General features: G+C 45.8%; 1 protein-coding gene across 1 annotated transcript in view; it reads right to left on the reverse strand.

Annotated features, from left to right (window-relative positions):
• Window positions 1-8640: 8640 nt before the first annotated feature.
• Window positions 8641-14508, reverse strand: part of LOC144146591 (uncharacterized) — a 66398-nt gene continuing 60530 nt past the window's right edge. The window contains exon 5 of the mRNA XM_077678530.1: window positions 8641-9476. Within this exon, the coding sequence (XP_077534656.1) occupies window positions 8745-9476 (732 nt within the window). The 3' untranslated portion in view covers window positions 8641-8744. The remainder of the gene's footprint in view (window positions 9477-14508) is intronic.

The following is a 14508-nucleotide window of genomic DNA, read 5'->3' on the forward strand; positions in this document are numbered from 1 at the left end:
GCCCCCCACACCCTTAAATAAAAAAAGTTCGAAAACGAAGTTCTCAAGCTTTTTTCATGCTGTTGCTGGTTTTGTGTTTCGGACTCCTAACCGTTCAACCAGAGCAAGGTCAGAGGCGAAATTTGCTCCGTAGCCGCCCTTCTTTAAGCAATACTTGCGACTTTGGGAGGCCGTTGCGCGTGCTCTTACTTCTGAATGAAATAGAAGCAAAATGTACCGCCACGCGGCCGCTGTCACGTGACAAGTGTGCCACGTCCGGCGCACTTACGAACACCTTTCCTACGCTTTTTCCTGGCTCATATGTGGCAGTGTGATCGCTGCAATACACAAAATCAATATGTAAAGTCAATCTTACAGAGACCAAGTTACTACATAACGGCATTGACAGCTATGCACCGGGTCCTTTTAAAGTTGCCATTACTACAAAACATGCAACTTTGAAAAGAAGGCAGTCTTTACGAGGCAGTACAAGCAGTCTAATTTCCTAAATACATGCATAAGATTCTATTTATTGCAGTACATTCCACTTCAAGACGGCTGCACTGCATCTGCAAACGACAACACGCCAACGCATCACTGCGAAGACCTTTCCGCAAGGGAAATGTAAACAGTCCCGTCGAACTGGGAAGAATGTAGGGCGTTTTGATAAGAGACCTATATGACCCTATGTACACCTATGGTACAAATCCTGTCACGCCTTACAGGCAGGCGAATAGGAATTCCTCACTGGAAACTAGCCCAAACCAGCCGTGGTGGCTCAGTGGCTAAGGTGTTGTGCACCTGAGCCCAAGGACGTGGGTTCGATCCCCGGCCGCTGCGGCCGCTTATCTGACGGAGGCGAAAAACGAAAACGCCTTTGTGTTCGAGATTGGGTCACACGTTAAAGCTCCCCAGGTGCTGAAAATTAATCCTTCACTACGGCGTCTCATCGCCTGTGTAGCGTCGGGGCGTTAAACCTGACAATCAATCAATCAATCAATCAATCAATCAATCAATCAATCAATCAATCAATCAATCAATCAATCAATCAATCAATCAACTAGCCTAAGGCAGTGCTGGCTAGTGAAAATACGAGCCGTAGCAACAGGTATGGATGTGTAGTTCCCGTGGTTGGAAACGCTACGAAAAACAGGGATGGTGAACAGGACCGTGCCTGCACTGTCTACTTTGTGTTCACCATCAGTGTTCTTGATCGCGTTTCGAGTGGTGGGAGCTGCTCACCAACTACCCCAGCAGGAACTTTTGCTGGGGGAAGTGGTACGCGCGGAAAAGCTGTAAAACTTGTTTAAATGGTAAACGAATACCGGTGGTCTGCGTTCTCCGACTATGCTCGTGCTGTGGAAGCCGTGTTGGTTGCGTGAAGATAGCATGCCCGCCCGAAGACGCTCCTTTTGTTCTTGAGGAAGCAGAATTTCCACCCTGAAGCTCGACCGCAGCGACTTTGTTTGCAGCACTAACTGGCTGACACTGTTGGAATTCATCACCTTGAGATTCATCCCTTGAGCGGGTGTGGCGGTGGACTATAGTAGCGCAGCAGAATATATTAACTGTTAGTTTTAGGATACGGTCTGTTAGTCTTCGGAAGGAAACCCGTATAAAATTGCTGAATTATGTTGTAAGCTCTCCTCCGAACAGGACCTAGCATTTCAAGAGCAAAGGTCTTTGCTTAACGCAGACACGCGAGTGACACAATTCCTACGGCGTCTATTGTTCGATGAAAGGAATTGATAAGACCCAGCTATCAAAGATTGCGGAGGCGTTCCAAGGACGGACGTGTTTCACACCACAGCGATTCAGCTGCATGTCAATGTCGTGTAGTCACTTGGTTTGGCGCTAAAAGAGTCGTCATTGTTCGTGAAAACACGCCATCTCACTTTTAATTAGAAAACCACTACGCAGCGAAACTTTTCAGACGCGTGACACGACATTCTGTTCGAAGCTCCTAAATAAAGCAATAATCAGCGTTGCTCATAACACGTGCAGGTTTAACGTTCGGCGCAGGGGGTGTTTCTTGCAGTGTTCACGGGCAAAAAGCACTCGGTACATTACATTTGCTGAATAATTTGCTGGCAAGCACGAAAAAATTGGACCGAATGCTTCACGCGTGCTCTTTTAGAAGTGCCGCAACTTAAGCGAGTAATGACCTTCCAGCGCTATCTTTCAGGATGCGTTAAAGCAACCGATACTACAGGGCTTCAGTATTAGGGAGCTTTAGCAAGTCGTTACCGTGATTACGTTTACCGTGTTACCGGAAGCCTAAGCTTCCGCAAGCGCTGAAAAAGGTAAGGCACTTTTTAGCGCGCCGTTGGGGGTATGCGTTTTACGACTCACCGGCCGCCTGGTGCAGGTAGCGATATCTCACGAATTAGTATTCGAAAGAAATGACGCAAACCTTTATTGATCAGAACTATTAGCTTTCGTTCAACATAATTAATTAATTAATTGTAGGGTTTTAACGCGCCCACGCAACGCAGGCGATGAGGCGCGCCGTAGTGGAGGGCTCCGGATTAATTTTGACCACCTGGGGATCTTTATCGTGCGCCGAAATCTCGTACACACGGGCGTTTTTGCTTTTCGCCTCCATCAGAAAAGCGGCCGCCGCGGCCGGGAAACGAACCCGCGACCTCGTGCTCAGCAGCGCAACGCCTTAGCCACTGAGCCACCGCGGCGGGTAACATAGGGTAACGCGGTCGTTCAACATAGCCTGGATGTTTTGGATTAAGCGGTCGCAACACAATTCTTTGTTTTGGGACTACTGCAGTGTTCTCCTGTAGAGCTCAATAAAGGAAAACATGGTGTCGATCGCGCCATCTACTGGGTATAAATATAATGATAAGGGTATCTAGAATTCACGTCTACGATAAATATTTAGTGATGAAACGAGTAAAATATGTTATAATAATTACGCAAGAGCGTGGTACAATTTTGGAGGCGTAAGAACGCTTTGTGTAACTCCTCCGAAGTGTTCGAGGCGGGCGCAGCCTGCACACGTAGGCGTGGCCATATCGCCCACCATTCAAAGAAAATTCGTCGTTTGTCATACCACTGAGCACCATTTAGCGACGTTAGCGTATTAAACTACGTCAATGAATGTAACTCTTCTTGGCAGCACCAAGCACTAGTCGCCGAGCGCAGTGCATTTGCTGTAATCAAGACGCGATGGTACACTTTCTCTGCTCCGGAAGCTCGGTGCTGACGGTAAAACCTGTGCCGGTAAATTACCGTCGCTGTAACGTCTCGCGCAAGCGCAGTTGGCTCTCAGAATCAGGGTACACGTTAACTTAAGCACGGTAACGGTATGCTAAAACTCCCTTTTGCGTGCGTAGTCCTAGTGAGCGTATGCTATTAGTTTATGTTATTCTCACTAGGCATGCGCAGTACACAATGTTAGTTCGGCGTTTAGCGGCCTCTAGACCAACGTTGACATTACTCGGTTGACAGGTGTGAGGGAGCGTTCGGGAACAATGGGGTGAAGTCGCGTACGGTTGTGGTGCAGGTATCTGCTTGTAGACGTCACCAGGTGTATCTTTTTTGCGGTGCGTCGCTGACATTTCCCGTAGTTATGATTTTCGCTCGTGTAATGATCTTTTGCAACCACCAACGACTGACCGCAGAGTTTTTTCTCAAATATCATTCCTTTACATTCAGCTTCTTTGCTACGCCATAAAGTTATTACGTTAGGCCGTGTAAAAGCGCTTGATAGCAGAAGTTTTAACGTGCCGTTGCCGTGTTTACGCTACCGTCTAGTGTGGTTTCGGGAGTCGACTACGCATGCGTGAGCAGTTACCGTGAACGGTTACTTACCGGCACATGTTTTCACGCCGCAACCGAGCTTATTGAACAGATGCAGTGTACCGTCCCTTGTTGATGTAACAGAAAATGCCCTGCGCTCGGATCCTAATGCATGGTACAGTCGATAAAAGTAACCTTCGTTGATGGTGTTTATTACCTTATCATCGCTCCATGATGCTCCGGAGTACGACAAACGACTAATTTTATCCGATGGGTAGCCAATATGGTTGCCCCGAATTGTGCTAAGCCTCGCCCGTGTCAAATATTTCTAACCAGTTACTGAGTTCGCAAAGTCTTCCTGCACCCTCAAAACTATAATGGGTAGGCAAACATAGGTTCTTATCTTACGTTAAATTTCACTTATTCTATGCCTAAATATTTAGCGAAGCCGTGAATTTTTTGAAACTTTTTTGGCGGCATTTACATCATTTTGTTTCATTATATACAGCGAGGTTTCATACAATACCTTTGAAAGCCAAAAAAATTGTGTGTGCCTAATATAACAAATCGCAGATTCAATCAATTTTAAACAAAAGCGCATAGTTCTTATCAATGAAGTTTTGTGTCGTTTATTGGAGGCAAATTCGGCAGATGTTGCCACTCGCGTTACAGCAGGCGGTAAGCGGGAACACGGAAACCACTAACCATTTTACGCGGTAACCGGAAACTCTGGCTTCTGGTGATACTGTAAACGGTAGCTTAAACATAACGTAAACGGTAACGTAAACGGTAACGTAAATCACCCTAGCGATGTGCACTTGTTTTCGGTAGCAAATACAGAACGAAATGACGCGAAGACCTTTAATAAAAAGAGAATAAGGGAAATGTGAAGGATGATGGTCGGAAGAGGATTCAGAGTTTAGGTTAAATAGGCTGTTTCAGGAAATTACCAAATGCGTGTTTTCAGCGTATTGTATTCCCGTTTTACGAAGGCCATAGTACACCTGGTCACTGCCCTGCAGAAATTGGTTCGTCAGACACATTCTTTCCTCCATGGTCAGACATTGGAACGTTGCCACGGGAAAAGGGGCACGTCAGCGGTGATTAGACAGTTTTAGTATATCGTTGTCGTGTTTGTGCCACCGTTTATCATATTACCGGAAGCCGGAGTTTCCGTGTACAGCTGAAAACTCTACGACACGTTTTTGCACATCGTTTGCTGTTCAAGTGTTCCGGCTTACCGGCCGCTGTAGTGCACGTAGCGACATCTGCCGCTTCGTTTCAAAACCCATCACGCATAGCTCGTTGCTCACAGCCATGGAGGAAAAAAGTTTTTTTTTTTTTTTTCCTCCATGCTCGAAGCCATTTGCTTTCCTTCGAGGTAGCTTGAATGATTCACTTTCGAATGAAGCGTTCACGATAACATTATTTGTTTTGAGAATAATGTACCCATCACCTGTAGAGCTTTGAAAAGTAAACGTGATGTCGCTTGCGCCGTTTACTGCGTAGAGTTGGCATCCAGGTAAACTAGAATTTACGTCTGCGCTAAACATTTCGTCGTGATAATGATTACAGTATGTTGAAACAATTACTCGATACCTAAACTACCATGCCCGCACAATTTTGGAGGCGTAAAATAAAAATAATAGCACATATCTTAAAAGGCAGAGCATAAAACCAAAAAAATTCTAAAACACAGCACAAGGGGTTTGCCGTTCGCGCAGTTTGCTGCTTGACAAACATTTTAATGCAGTCTCATCAAGATAATTCACAGTGATTCGAACAGGCAGACAACCGTATACAATTTTTCTTTGAAGATTTCTCCAGGCGGATATTATTACTTTGAAGACAATTTAGATACAATAGTAAAATATAGCACAAGGACTGTAGGCGATAGTTAGTACGGAAAAAAAGCAGGAACCACGCCAGGCGCTGGCGTACGTTGTAAGAAGTGGCATGGCGTGTGAGTTGAGGCATGGAAATAAATTATTCATTGTTTCTTGTTACTGCATTCTTATACGTAAGTAGCAATCTGAAGGCGTATAAGGTATTCACTTTAATTACATGATATTGTGTGAAGTAGCGTTCGGTGTGCGCATACCATGGTATATTTACAATTAGTCTAACTGTTCGTTTTTGTGCTGCAAGTAACTTTTGAATATTTTTCTTTGTTGTTGTTCCCACACGGTATGACAATATGTTATGGCTGGAAGCAAAAAAAGCATTGTATATAACTAGCTTCACTCCCGTTGGAAGAGAGTACCTGTGTTTATATATTACACCGTTTATTTTATTCATTTTATTGCGTATTTGGTTGATTTGTAGATCCCAGCTGAGTGTTTCTGAAAAGACTGCGCCAAAGGACTATGTTTGTAAGAATATGAATAACTATAACTAAATACTGTGCCGGTAAGGTAAAGTTCACAGAAACTAGTAGCGCATGCGCAGTCAACTCCCGCCAACACGTCACACGGTAACGGTATGCTAAAACTCTCTACTCGCGGGCAGTGTTTTCCTGCGCGGTTGTTGGTAGACTAATGAATCCGCTTGGAATCATTATACGCGTGCTATCGGTGCCCTCCTAAACAAGCTGCTCAGACCACTTGCAAGTGCCGCGTTGCAAGTTACGACAATGTGTGGAGAAAGCACGAAACGCGCGATTTAAGGGGACTCACCTGTTAACATTCCCGTGGGTCTGACTACTTCATCACCCACGGACGTAAAAACCATGCGGCGCCTATACGAAAAGTTTTGCAGCTACATGAAAACGTTCCGAAGGGCATTCTTTGACTATATTGGAAATGTGTCACTTCTGTACTGAAATAAAGAAATAAAAATCTCGCTCACCAGACAGCTGGCGCCATCTAGTGAAGACAACAAAAACCAAATGCGTTTCTTCTTTACTTTTTATTTCGCTAAACAATGGCGTTTCTAAAATCACCAATCTAGGCCGTAAGCAACATGTTCATGTATTCGTAAAACTTTTTCATTGGTACAAAATGCTTTTTTTAAGCTTTTCTGCCATTAATTAGTAAATTCCATAGGAATATGATTAGGTGAGTCCTCTTTAAGTATGTCAGCTGCGAACAAATAACTGAAACCCGATTTCCTAGATTAACTGAAACTGCCACTCATGTTTTACAAAAGTCCTTGAAAACCTAAACATATAACCGAGTTTGCGTTTGAGCGGTGCCGAGGGGATGCTATGATGTCAAGGCGGAATTTCTATTTGTAAGTTAACGGAGCGGTTTTAGAAAAATAATGAATGACCATAATATAAACTTTTATATGGAGTGGGTATGTCGCTATGCCAGTGTTCCCGCACTAATTAAATCTGCCGAACACCTCGCACGTGCAAGTGAATCTGATACCCGTTTGTTTCTGGCGTTCAGGCGAAACATGCTAAGGAAAGCATGCCAAAGCTTTCAAAGACGTTTTTTGCGAATGCCAGAGATGGCTTACGTGGTGTTGCAAAATGATCGTAGCTCTATGTTTCACTTTGCAGGGTGACAGCACCCATATTACGGTAATGTACAGTAAAAGCAATGCTGTCTCAAAGAGTTTATCGAGGCCGTTCTATAGAAATCAAAAGATGCTAGTCGGATTAATATCTTCGCTCGAAGTTGGGTTGGGACTCGAAAAAGTCGCACATGTTCGCTGCTACAAATTTTATTGCCGGCTGCTCTAAAAAGCTTCGAAATGTCTTTCCCTAGATGTATGTTCACAATTAAGAAAAAGCTCAACTACAGTTAATTAACACCCCATCTAACGAAGTCGCCGGGAACCTGAAAATAATTCGTTCAATCGAGAGCTTCGTAAAATCGAGACTGTCGTTTTCCAAGCCGTTGATTCTATCAAAGTGATGTCTTAAGGGAGGCACATCCAAGCATCTACCATGTCATCGTAATTGCGGTGGCCGTGGCAGTAGCCTGCCGATAATTTAGAAATGCGCAAAAAGTCAGCGTCGAAAATAATAACAATAAAACGCTGTAAGTTCTTGGGGAAGCAAATTTATTAAAAGCCTGTGATTTTCGCCCTCGTGCGCTTCGTTAGCATTGGCCGGGCAGACACACTGTAGCACGCAAGTGCGTTCAACGCGTCCTCAGTTACCTCATGAGCCCCAGCAATGTGCCAAAGCACGTAAATGGCGTTCATCACCTGGCCTGGAAAGGGCACAGGAGCTTCAGCAGGTTCTAAGTTGTCAGCATTCTCTGACATCTGTCTGTGCCGGAAAGTAACTACTATTTGTGGGACTCCTAAGTTTCCATCGAGCTCCGTTTTTTTTCTTTCTCACTGATTGATTGATTGATTGATTGATTGATTGATTGATTGATTGATTGATTGATTGATTGATTGATTGATTGATTGATTGATTGATTGATTGATTGAAGGATTGATTGATTGCAGGGTTTAGCGCGCCGACGTAGTGGAGCGCTCCGGATTAATTTTGACTGCCTGGGAATCTTTTTCTTCCTCACGTGGCGCAATATTCTTCATGCTGGTTTGACGACACATACTCAAAATATCCCTTTTTATCAATTTGCCTGTTTATTGAAATACGTCGTTAAATTGGGAACGGCGCTGAATCTATTTCGTTAGCTCGAGTTCATGAAAGCATTGAGCAGTATAGGCACCTATGGGGGAATCCGAATTTGTTCGTACGGTGCGGAAATCCGTAAGATCGGGTTTCGTTAGATTTTATTTTGGCTGTATAACATACTTAGAGGTTAACAAGTCAGTTGGCAGTAGTTTTAGTATTTAAGGTTCTTAATTGCTTCAATATATCTGTTTTTCGCATTTTATGATTGATTAACAGAAAAACAACATAATCATAAGATACTTGCAGCTTTAATAGTTCAAACATGACACGCGAATTGGCGATTGCATATGTTTCTCTATCAGGGAATAAAAAGCATGCACGCTGAAACAAAAAAAAATGTACCACAAAGTTCTGCCTCCTTTCAATATCAACGAAGAAATGGAGTCTTCCAACATAAAACACGCGCACGCCGTCATTCAACGGAAGTACGCTTATCTTTGGCAGAAAGCGCCTCCTCCATGGGTACCTCTTGCGCCGTTTTCACGAGCTCGTCGTGGAAGTCTTTCAGTTCGCAATGACGCAGTCCCTTGCCCTGCAGCCGCACGTGTCCGCCGTGGGCACCGGTTTCGATCCTGGCGGAATTGGCTCTAACTACTGGGTCGCTGCTAAAGAGGCCCGGTATCTTGTCCAGCGCGAGTAGCTTGGTCTCTGGCAAGTACAGCACCAGCACTAGCAGCGCGGCGCCGGTCACGAGACCGGCGAGAAGGAAGTAGAGTTGGTCGCGTTCCCTCAGGTACCATCGGAAGGCAAAGAAGAGCGCTGCTACTGCGCCGTAGCAGAGCCCCGCCAGAAGACCGTGGCCGCGCGGCGGCACGACCTCGGCGCACACCAGGTAGCCGACGGGGCCCACGCCCAGGGAGTGCGCGGCCACGAAGAAGATGATGACGCACGCGGCCACGTTCTCGTAATTCTGGCCCTCTCGCAGCGTCGTCGCTTGCGCGATGCGCTGCAAGAGGTACGATGTGCCGAACTGAAAGAGGGTGAGCAGCAGCCCTGACGAGTAAATGAGGAACCGGCGGCCGACGGCGTCCGCGAGAAAGATGACGACGGGCATGACGGCGAGCTCGAAGCCGACCACGATGAAGTGCATCTTTCTGAAGTACTTGTTCATCTCGTAGAGATCCAGGCTCAGAAGCTTGGCCACCTGCGCCACCGCAAAAATGTTCCGTGGTTTTTCGTAGTGGGCGGGGTTTCAAAAGTCGTGAGGCACTCAAGAAATAGGCAAAGTTTAAAAGTTTCTCATATTTCTTTAGTTTTCTCGGTCAAAAAGGGTTTTCGTGACTGGGATGCAGCCGAGTGATTTAGAAAAGCTACTTCTTTCATGTTTAACGAGGTTGTATTTTGCCTACATCATTTTGCATCCCGTCAACGGGCTTTCGAAGACCTCAACTTTTTTGAAAGCCAATGAGCAGGCACAGTGGCATGGATCAATATGGCTGCAGCCTACCGCCGCACATAGCCCAATAAAGCAAGTAGGGTTACTTGTGGTGACAGAGGCCGCTAAAACTCAAGAGCAATAGTTATTGTGTAGTTAACGAGGTGATGGAGGCAAAATACAACTTCGTTCAATATGAAAGTAACTTACTTTACCGTTAGTAACTTACTCGCCTCCATCCAAGTCACGAATACCGTTTTGTAGTGTAAGCTACACTGGCCCAGGTTGAGCAGTTTCGCGTGAACCCTGAAGGGCCGTGCTGCGCAGGCGCGAGGAGAACTGCATTGGATTGTATTGGATTAAATTGGAAATCTAATCCAATCGGAGTACGGGTGTGTAGAGAATTGGGTCTGCACATTCGCCGGTCTACCAATTCCAGAGTAGTGGCGTCATGGCCACGGCAGACACACTGGCGCCAGCGCGAGCCCAGCTCTGCGCCTCCGTTGCGCAGTAGCCAAGTCTGACGCCGCGCCGGAGCCGCTTGATAGCCGTTTCGCGTGGCTCCTGGAGAGTCGCGCTGTGCATGCGCGCGGAGCAGTGACTGCACTGGACTGGACTGCATTGAATTGAATTGGATTGCTGAACCTCAGCTCACGCTACGCATATTCTGGCATATCCGAGCTAAGCCACTGCTAATATTTTAACTGAGAATCCGAAAGAAATATGAGAAACTTTCAAACTTCGCGTACCAGTGACGTGTTGTCAGCAGGGGGGACCTAATATGGGCAAGCATTGCAAACAATTTTCAGCATGTTAACCGAACGTTCTTTTTATTAAAGTGGTGCGGTTATATTAAACCAAACTAGATTGGTTAGTAAACCAAACTATGGTTTTGGTTATTAAACCAAACTAGAGAACCCACTACAATGGTCCAGTCGTGTTTCGTGACGGTATCGTATGTCGGCGGCCGTCAATCGCAGAAACAAGATTGTGTGCGGTCACAGAGAAATCGCGGAAAGGGGCTGCATCTGCGAATCTGTTTTTCCTAATTCTTTCATTTTTGCTTTGAATTTTGCGATAAGATTGCTATAATTTTTATCGCGACCGAGCAGTCTTCATAATCAGCCAAACTGGAATTTTGTCGTCATGGCCGCTTTAATACTGCACCCCTGAGGGTTCGTATCAACATTTCTCCGTTCCAATAATGATACGCATCGGCCGCTGCTGCCCCCCGGCTTTAATGGACGACAAGTAGGCACGCGTAATCTTTCGGTTTTTAAAGACGATAGTTTTTGTAGGGCTACTTAAACGCAGAAATTTAGGTCTGTGTGTGTGTGTTTGTGTGTCCGTCTGTCTTGAAAGGATAAATTTATTATAAAAAACTCCTGGTATCAATGATACAACGTAACAACCAAAAACAAACAAGTGCAGCGCCGGTTGCTACAAAACTAATACAGCGCGAAGGCTGCAAGTAACAGACACTTACAGAAACATATAAACAGCTTCAAGTTGATTGTAGACAAAAGATTAACATACAAACAATTTAGAGTTGCTTACAACGAAATGATTAACATGCGAGGTAAACAATGATACAAAAACATTCGCTTCAAGAATGCAGCAATATACCGAACAGGTTTGGTTTTATGTCACAACGGGTACTGTACCGCACTAACACACATTTCTAACACCAAAATCACTTGTTACAACGACAATCCCTAAGGACACATGTTTGGAAAACTGGCATGAATAACAACCCTTTTGTTCGAAACCTAAATAAACCGGGTAGACCAATGTCGTAGAAACTCTTCCTCACCCAAAAGGGCTAACTCGCCTTTCAAAAAGGTCACGAGGTGTTGTCTGAAAAAGGAAAGCAAGGGCCACTGCATACGTAGTCTGCGATTCTGTGCTACAGCCCTGCAGCGATTACGCCATAGTATATAATCACCAATTACTACGAATAGTTTGCCTAGGGGTGTGCCAGGGCACAGTTCTCTTAGTTGATACCGTGCAAGCCCCAAACTTGCAGCGGCACGGTGTATGATGCGGCAAAAGCAACGCGCAACTCTGCAGCTTGAGAAAGTGTGAGCCTTTGCAGTGTTCCTTTGGTAAAAAATTTATGGATGCTTGGTTTTTTCAATGGCTACATCAACTGCAGAAACATAATTCACTCCGTCGCCTGCTGTTGCCCGCGCTACTGTAGCTCCTGGCGGAATTTTAAAAACCACATGGCAACAATGTCGAGAGGTTCCACTAAATAGGTCCACGTTCCGCTTGGAACGCACGTGGAGTAGGGCAACGTGGTTTATAAACGACGGAGTAAGGTGCCTCGATTCACGCCCGTCTCTGTCGTACAGCAGCGCTGGCATCGAGACACCCGGCCTGGTGCAGTGGAACGCGGTAAATTTAAATTACCTTCAACAAACATCTAGTGTGTTATCTTGGGAGGAACTAGACGGGAAATGAACAGCATGAGTGGTGAGAGGGAAAGGGAAGGAAGCCATTTATTTGGCAGGGGCGCCAGTCGACTATCGCATTTCGACGACATTTGCAACGAAAGGAGCAGATACGCAGCCATTTTTTTGGTATTAGTGGTGATACAGATGTAGATGAAACGAAAATTCCACGCATGATTCTAGGTACAGCGGCGCACCGCATAGTTGAAAAACATTTCTATGGCACGTCAGATCGGCTCCTAGCTAATTCTGTTCTAACAGGAAAAGCATCTTCAGGAAATATTCAGGCCGCTCGAAGTTGGGAACTCGAAAATTGTGTGATGTGTGAACAGGCTGATGTCTCGGCCAGATTACGGCAGCGTCCTTGGTTACCTAAAGTCCGTATTCGGAGCACCAGAAGCGAACAAGACGCAGAGTTGTCGCTGGGTCTTCTTGAGGATTGTCGTACAGCTCTGGCCTACTTCGTCAGCTGGCCTGTGTCTACGAAATGGGATGTAGCTTCTTAGTACCTTGGGAATGTATTTCCGGGTCAAGTAATCAGTGGGCACCCCTCACGTTTTCTGCGTTAATTTTTCTATTGCGCATAACAAGCGAGCTGTGTTTTCGCACCGTGTCAATCTCTAAACTTCACGTCATTCAACCGCAGTCATTACCGAGATAGCTACCATGATTCGACCATATCAGGAAGGCCGCATGGCCCGCAGTAAGAGGTGCGGAAGTTATTAACCCTTGTCCAATTTGTCGGTCCGCTGCCTTCGCCGACCACGAAAACGACGACGCAGTATCACTGTAAAAACAATCCGTAATTTTAGGGACAAATTACGGACCAGATGGCCGTAATAAAACAGAGCCCTGTTCCGTTTGATGCAGAACAAAGAAAACACCCGTAATTTAACGGAAGTGCGCTCCGTCCCTCAGTATACGGATGCTCTCTGCGTTACACGTCAAACGAAATCTTTTTCTGCTTTGCAAAATACGGGCGTTTCCTCTGTGTGATGCAGAACAGAAACAGATCAGTTTATTAATAACTGCAAGAAATATATTGTCGGGTCGATCGTCGGGAATCGATCGAGAAGCGAAAACTGCGCCCCGACAACATTCGTGGCGTAATTAATGTGGCTCTGTTTCGTTAGTGTCTGAAGTGTAGTAAACTTAGTGAGGACCATGAGGCCCATACCGCTCAACACGAGCGCTGTTTGTCTTTACGACGCTCCGGCGACGTCGCTGTCCCGGACCTTCAAACTGCACATGCGTGTATGACCGGCACACTTGTAGAAAATATAAGGTCATTTGCGTGCAGAACCAGTGTTGCTGAAGGTAATTTAGTTCTTAAGGAACCAATATAGGCCGAAGTATTTAGCCTAAAGCTTTAAACCAAAGCACAGCGAGCACTACTCATGCAGTGCGAGATCACAGTCGCAGCCAGTCACACACATTTTTGCGACCGGAGTTGATGGCGATCAACTATTGTGGGAGCTTCGCGGAACCTTACTGCGCAAGCGCTATTTAAGAAATTGCACTTTATCAGCCAGAAAATCTGTAAGCCAGCTAGTAAACACCGATGTATGGCACACGCAGGGTGGGCATCCATGTAGTATACAGGTTGTTCGGAAAAAGGGCAGCGTTCGTGCGGTGGTGCAGTGGTCTCGAGCGTCGCGCCCATTCGATCAACGTCGTGGGTTCGAATCCTCGTCGCAGTATTTTTTTTCCTTTTCTGAAGGTTCTATCAATTACGGAAAGGTCTGCCTTTTGAAACGGAGTGGTTGTTTTGTTACGGCCTTTCCGTACTACGGAATGTCCGTTCTTACAATTCTTTCCGTTGTCTAAATTATGGAAATGTGTCCGGCAACATTTTACCAGCAGCTTTCTCCGTAAAATTGGCCATTTTTTGACAGTGTACTTGAAAACGGGAGTAGTCCTGGCCCCGGCAATGTTCTTAGGGGGCGGCACGTTCAAATGGAGGAGTCTCTGAATAGCTTTGGTAGTGTCCAACCCGTCCTGCAACTTCATCTTGCATGAGCGGATACGGCCGTCCGCGTTTCCATAGACTTCTAGTATCCGAGCCAGCTTCCACATTGGGAGAGCCGTTTTCTCAGCATAGACGATCCCGATGTCGCCACGTTTAATTTATTAGCCGTCGTTCGGATGTGAATGGGGCTGATCGTATTTCGGAGGCACTAGAAACTCCATCTGCCATCATGTCCAAAAGTTTTCAGTTGGTCGTTTTCTGTACGTTCGGAGAGCATCCTTGGAGAGCATCCTTGCATGTTTCAGGGGTGGCGACATTCGATAATGTGGTCTGCCGGCGTTAGCACAGATGGTTCAGCTATGTCCGACTCGGTGCATGT

The sequence above is a fragment of the Haemaphysalis longicornis genome, unplaced genomic scaffold, assembly GCF_048455015.1.
Source record: "Haemaphysalis longicornis isolate Haplotype H1 unplaced genomic scaffold, Haemaphysalis longicornis Haplotype H1 scaffold_7, whole genome shotgun sequence".
Classification (NCBI taxonomy): Eukaryota; Metazoa; Arthropoda; class Arachnida; order Ixodida; family Ixodidae; genus Haemaphysalis; species Haemaphysalis longicornis.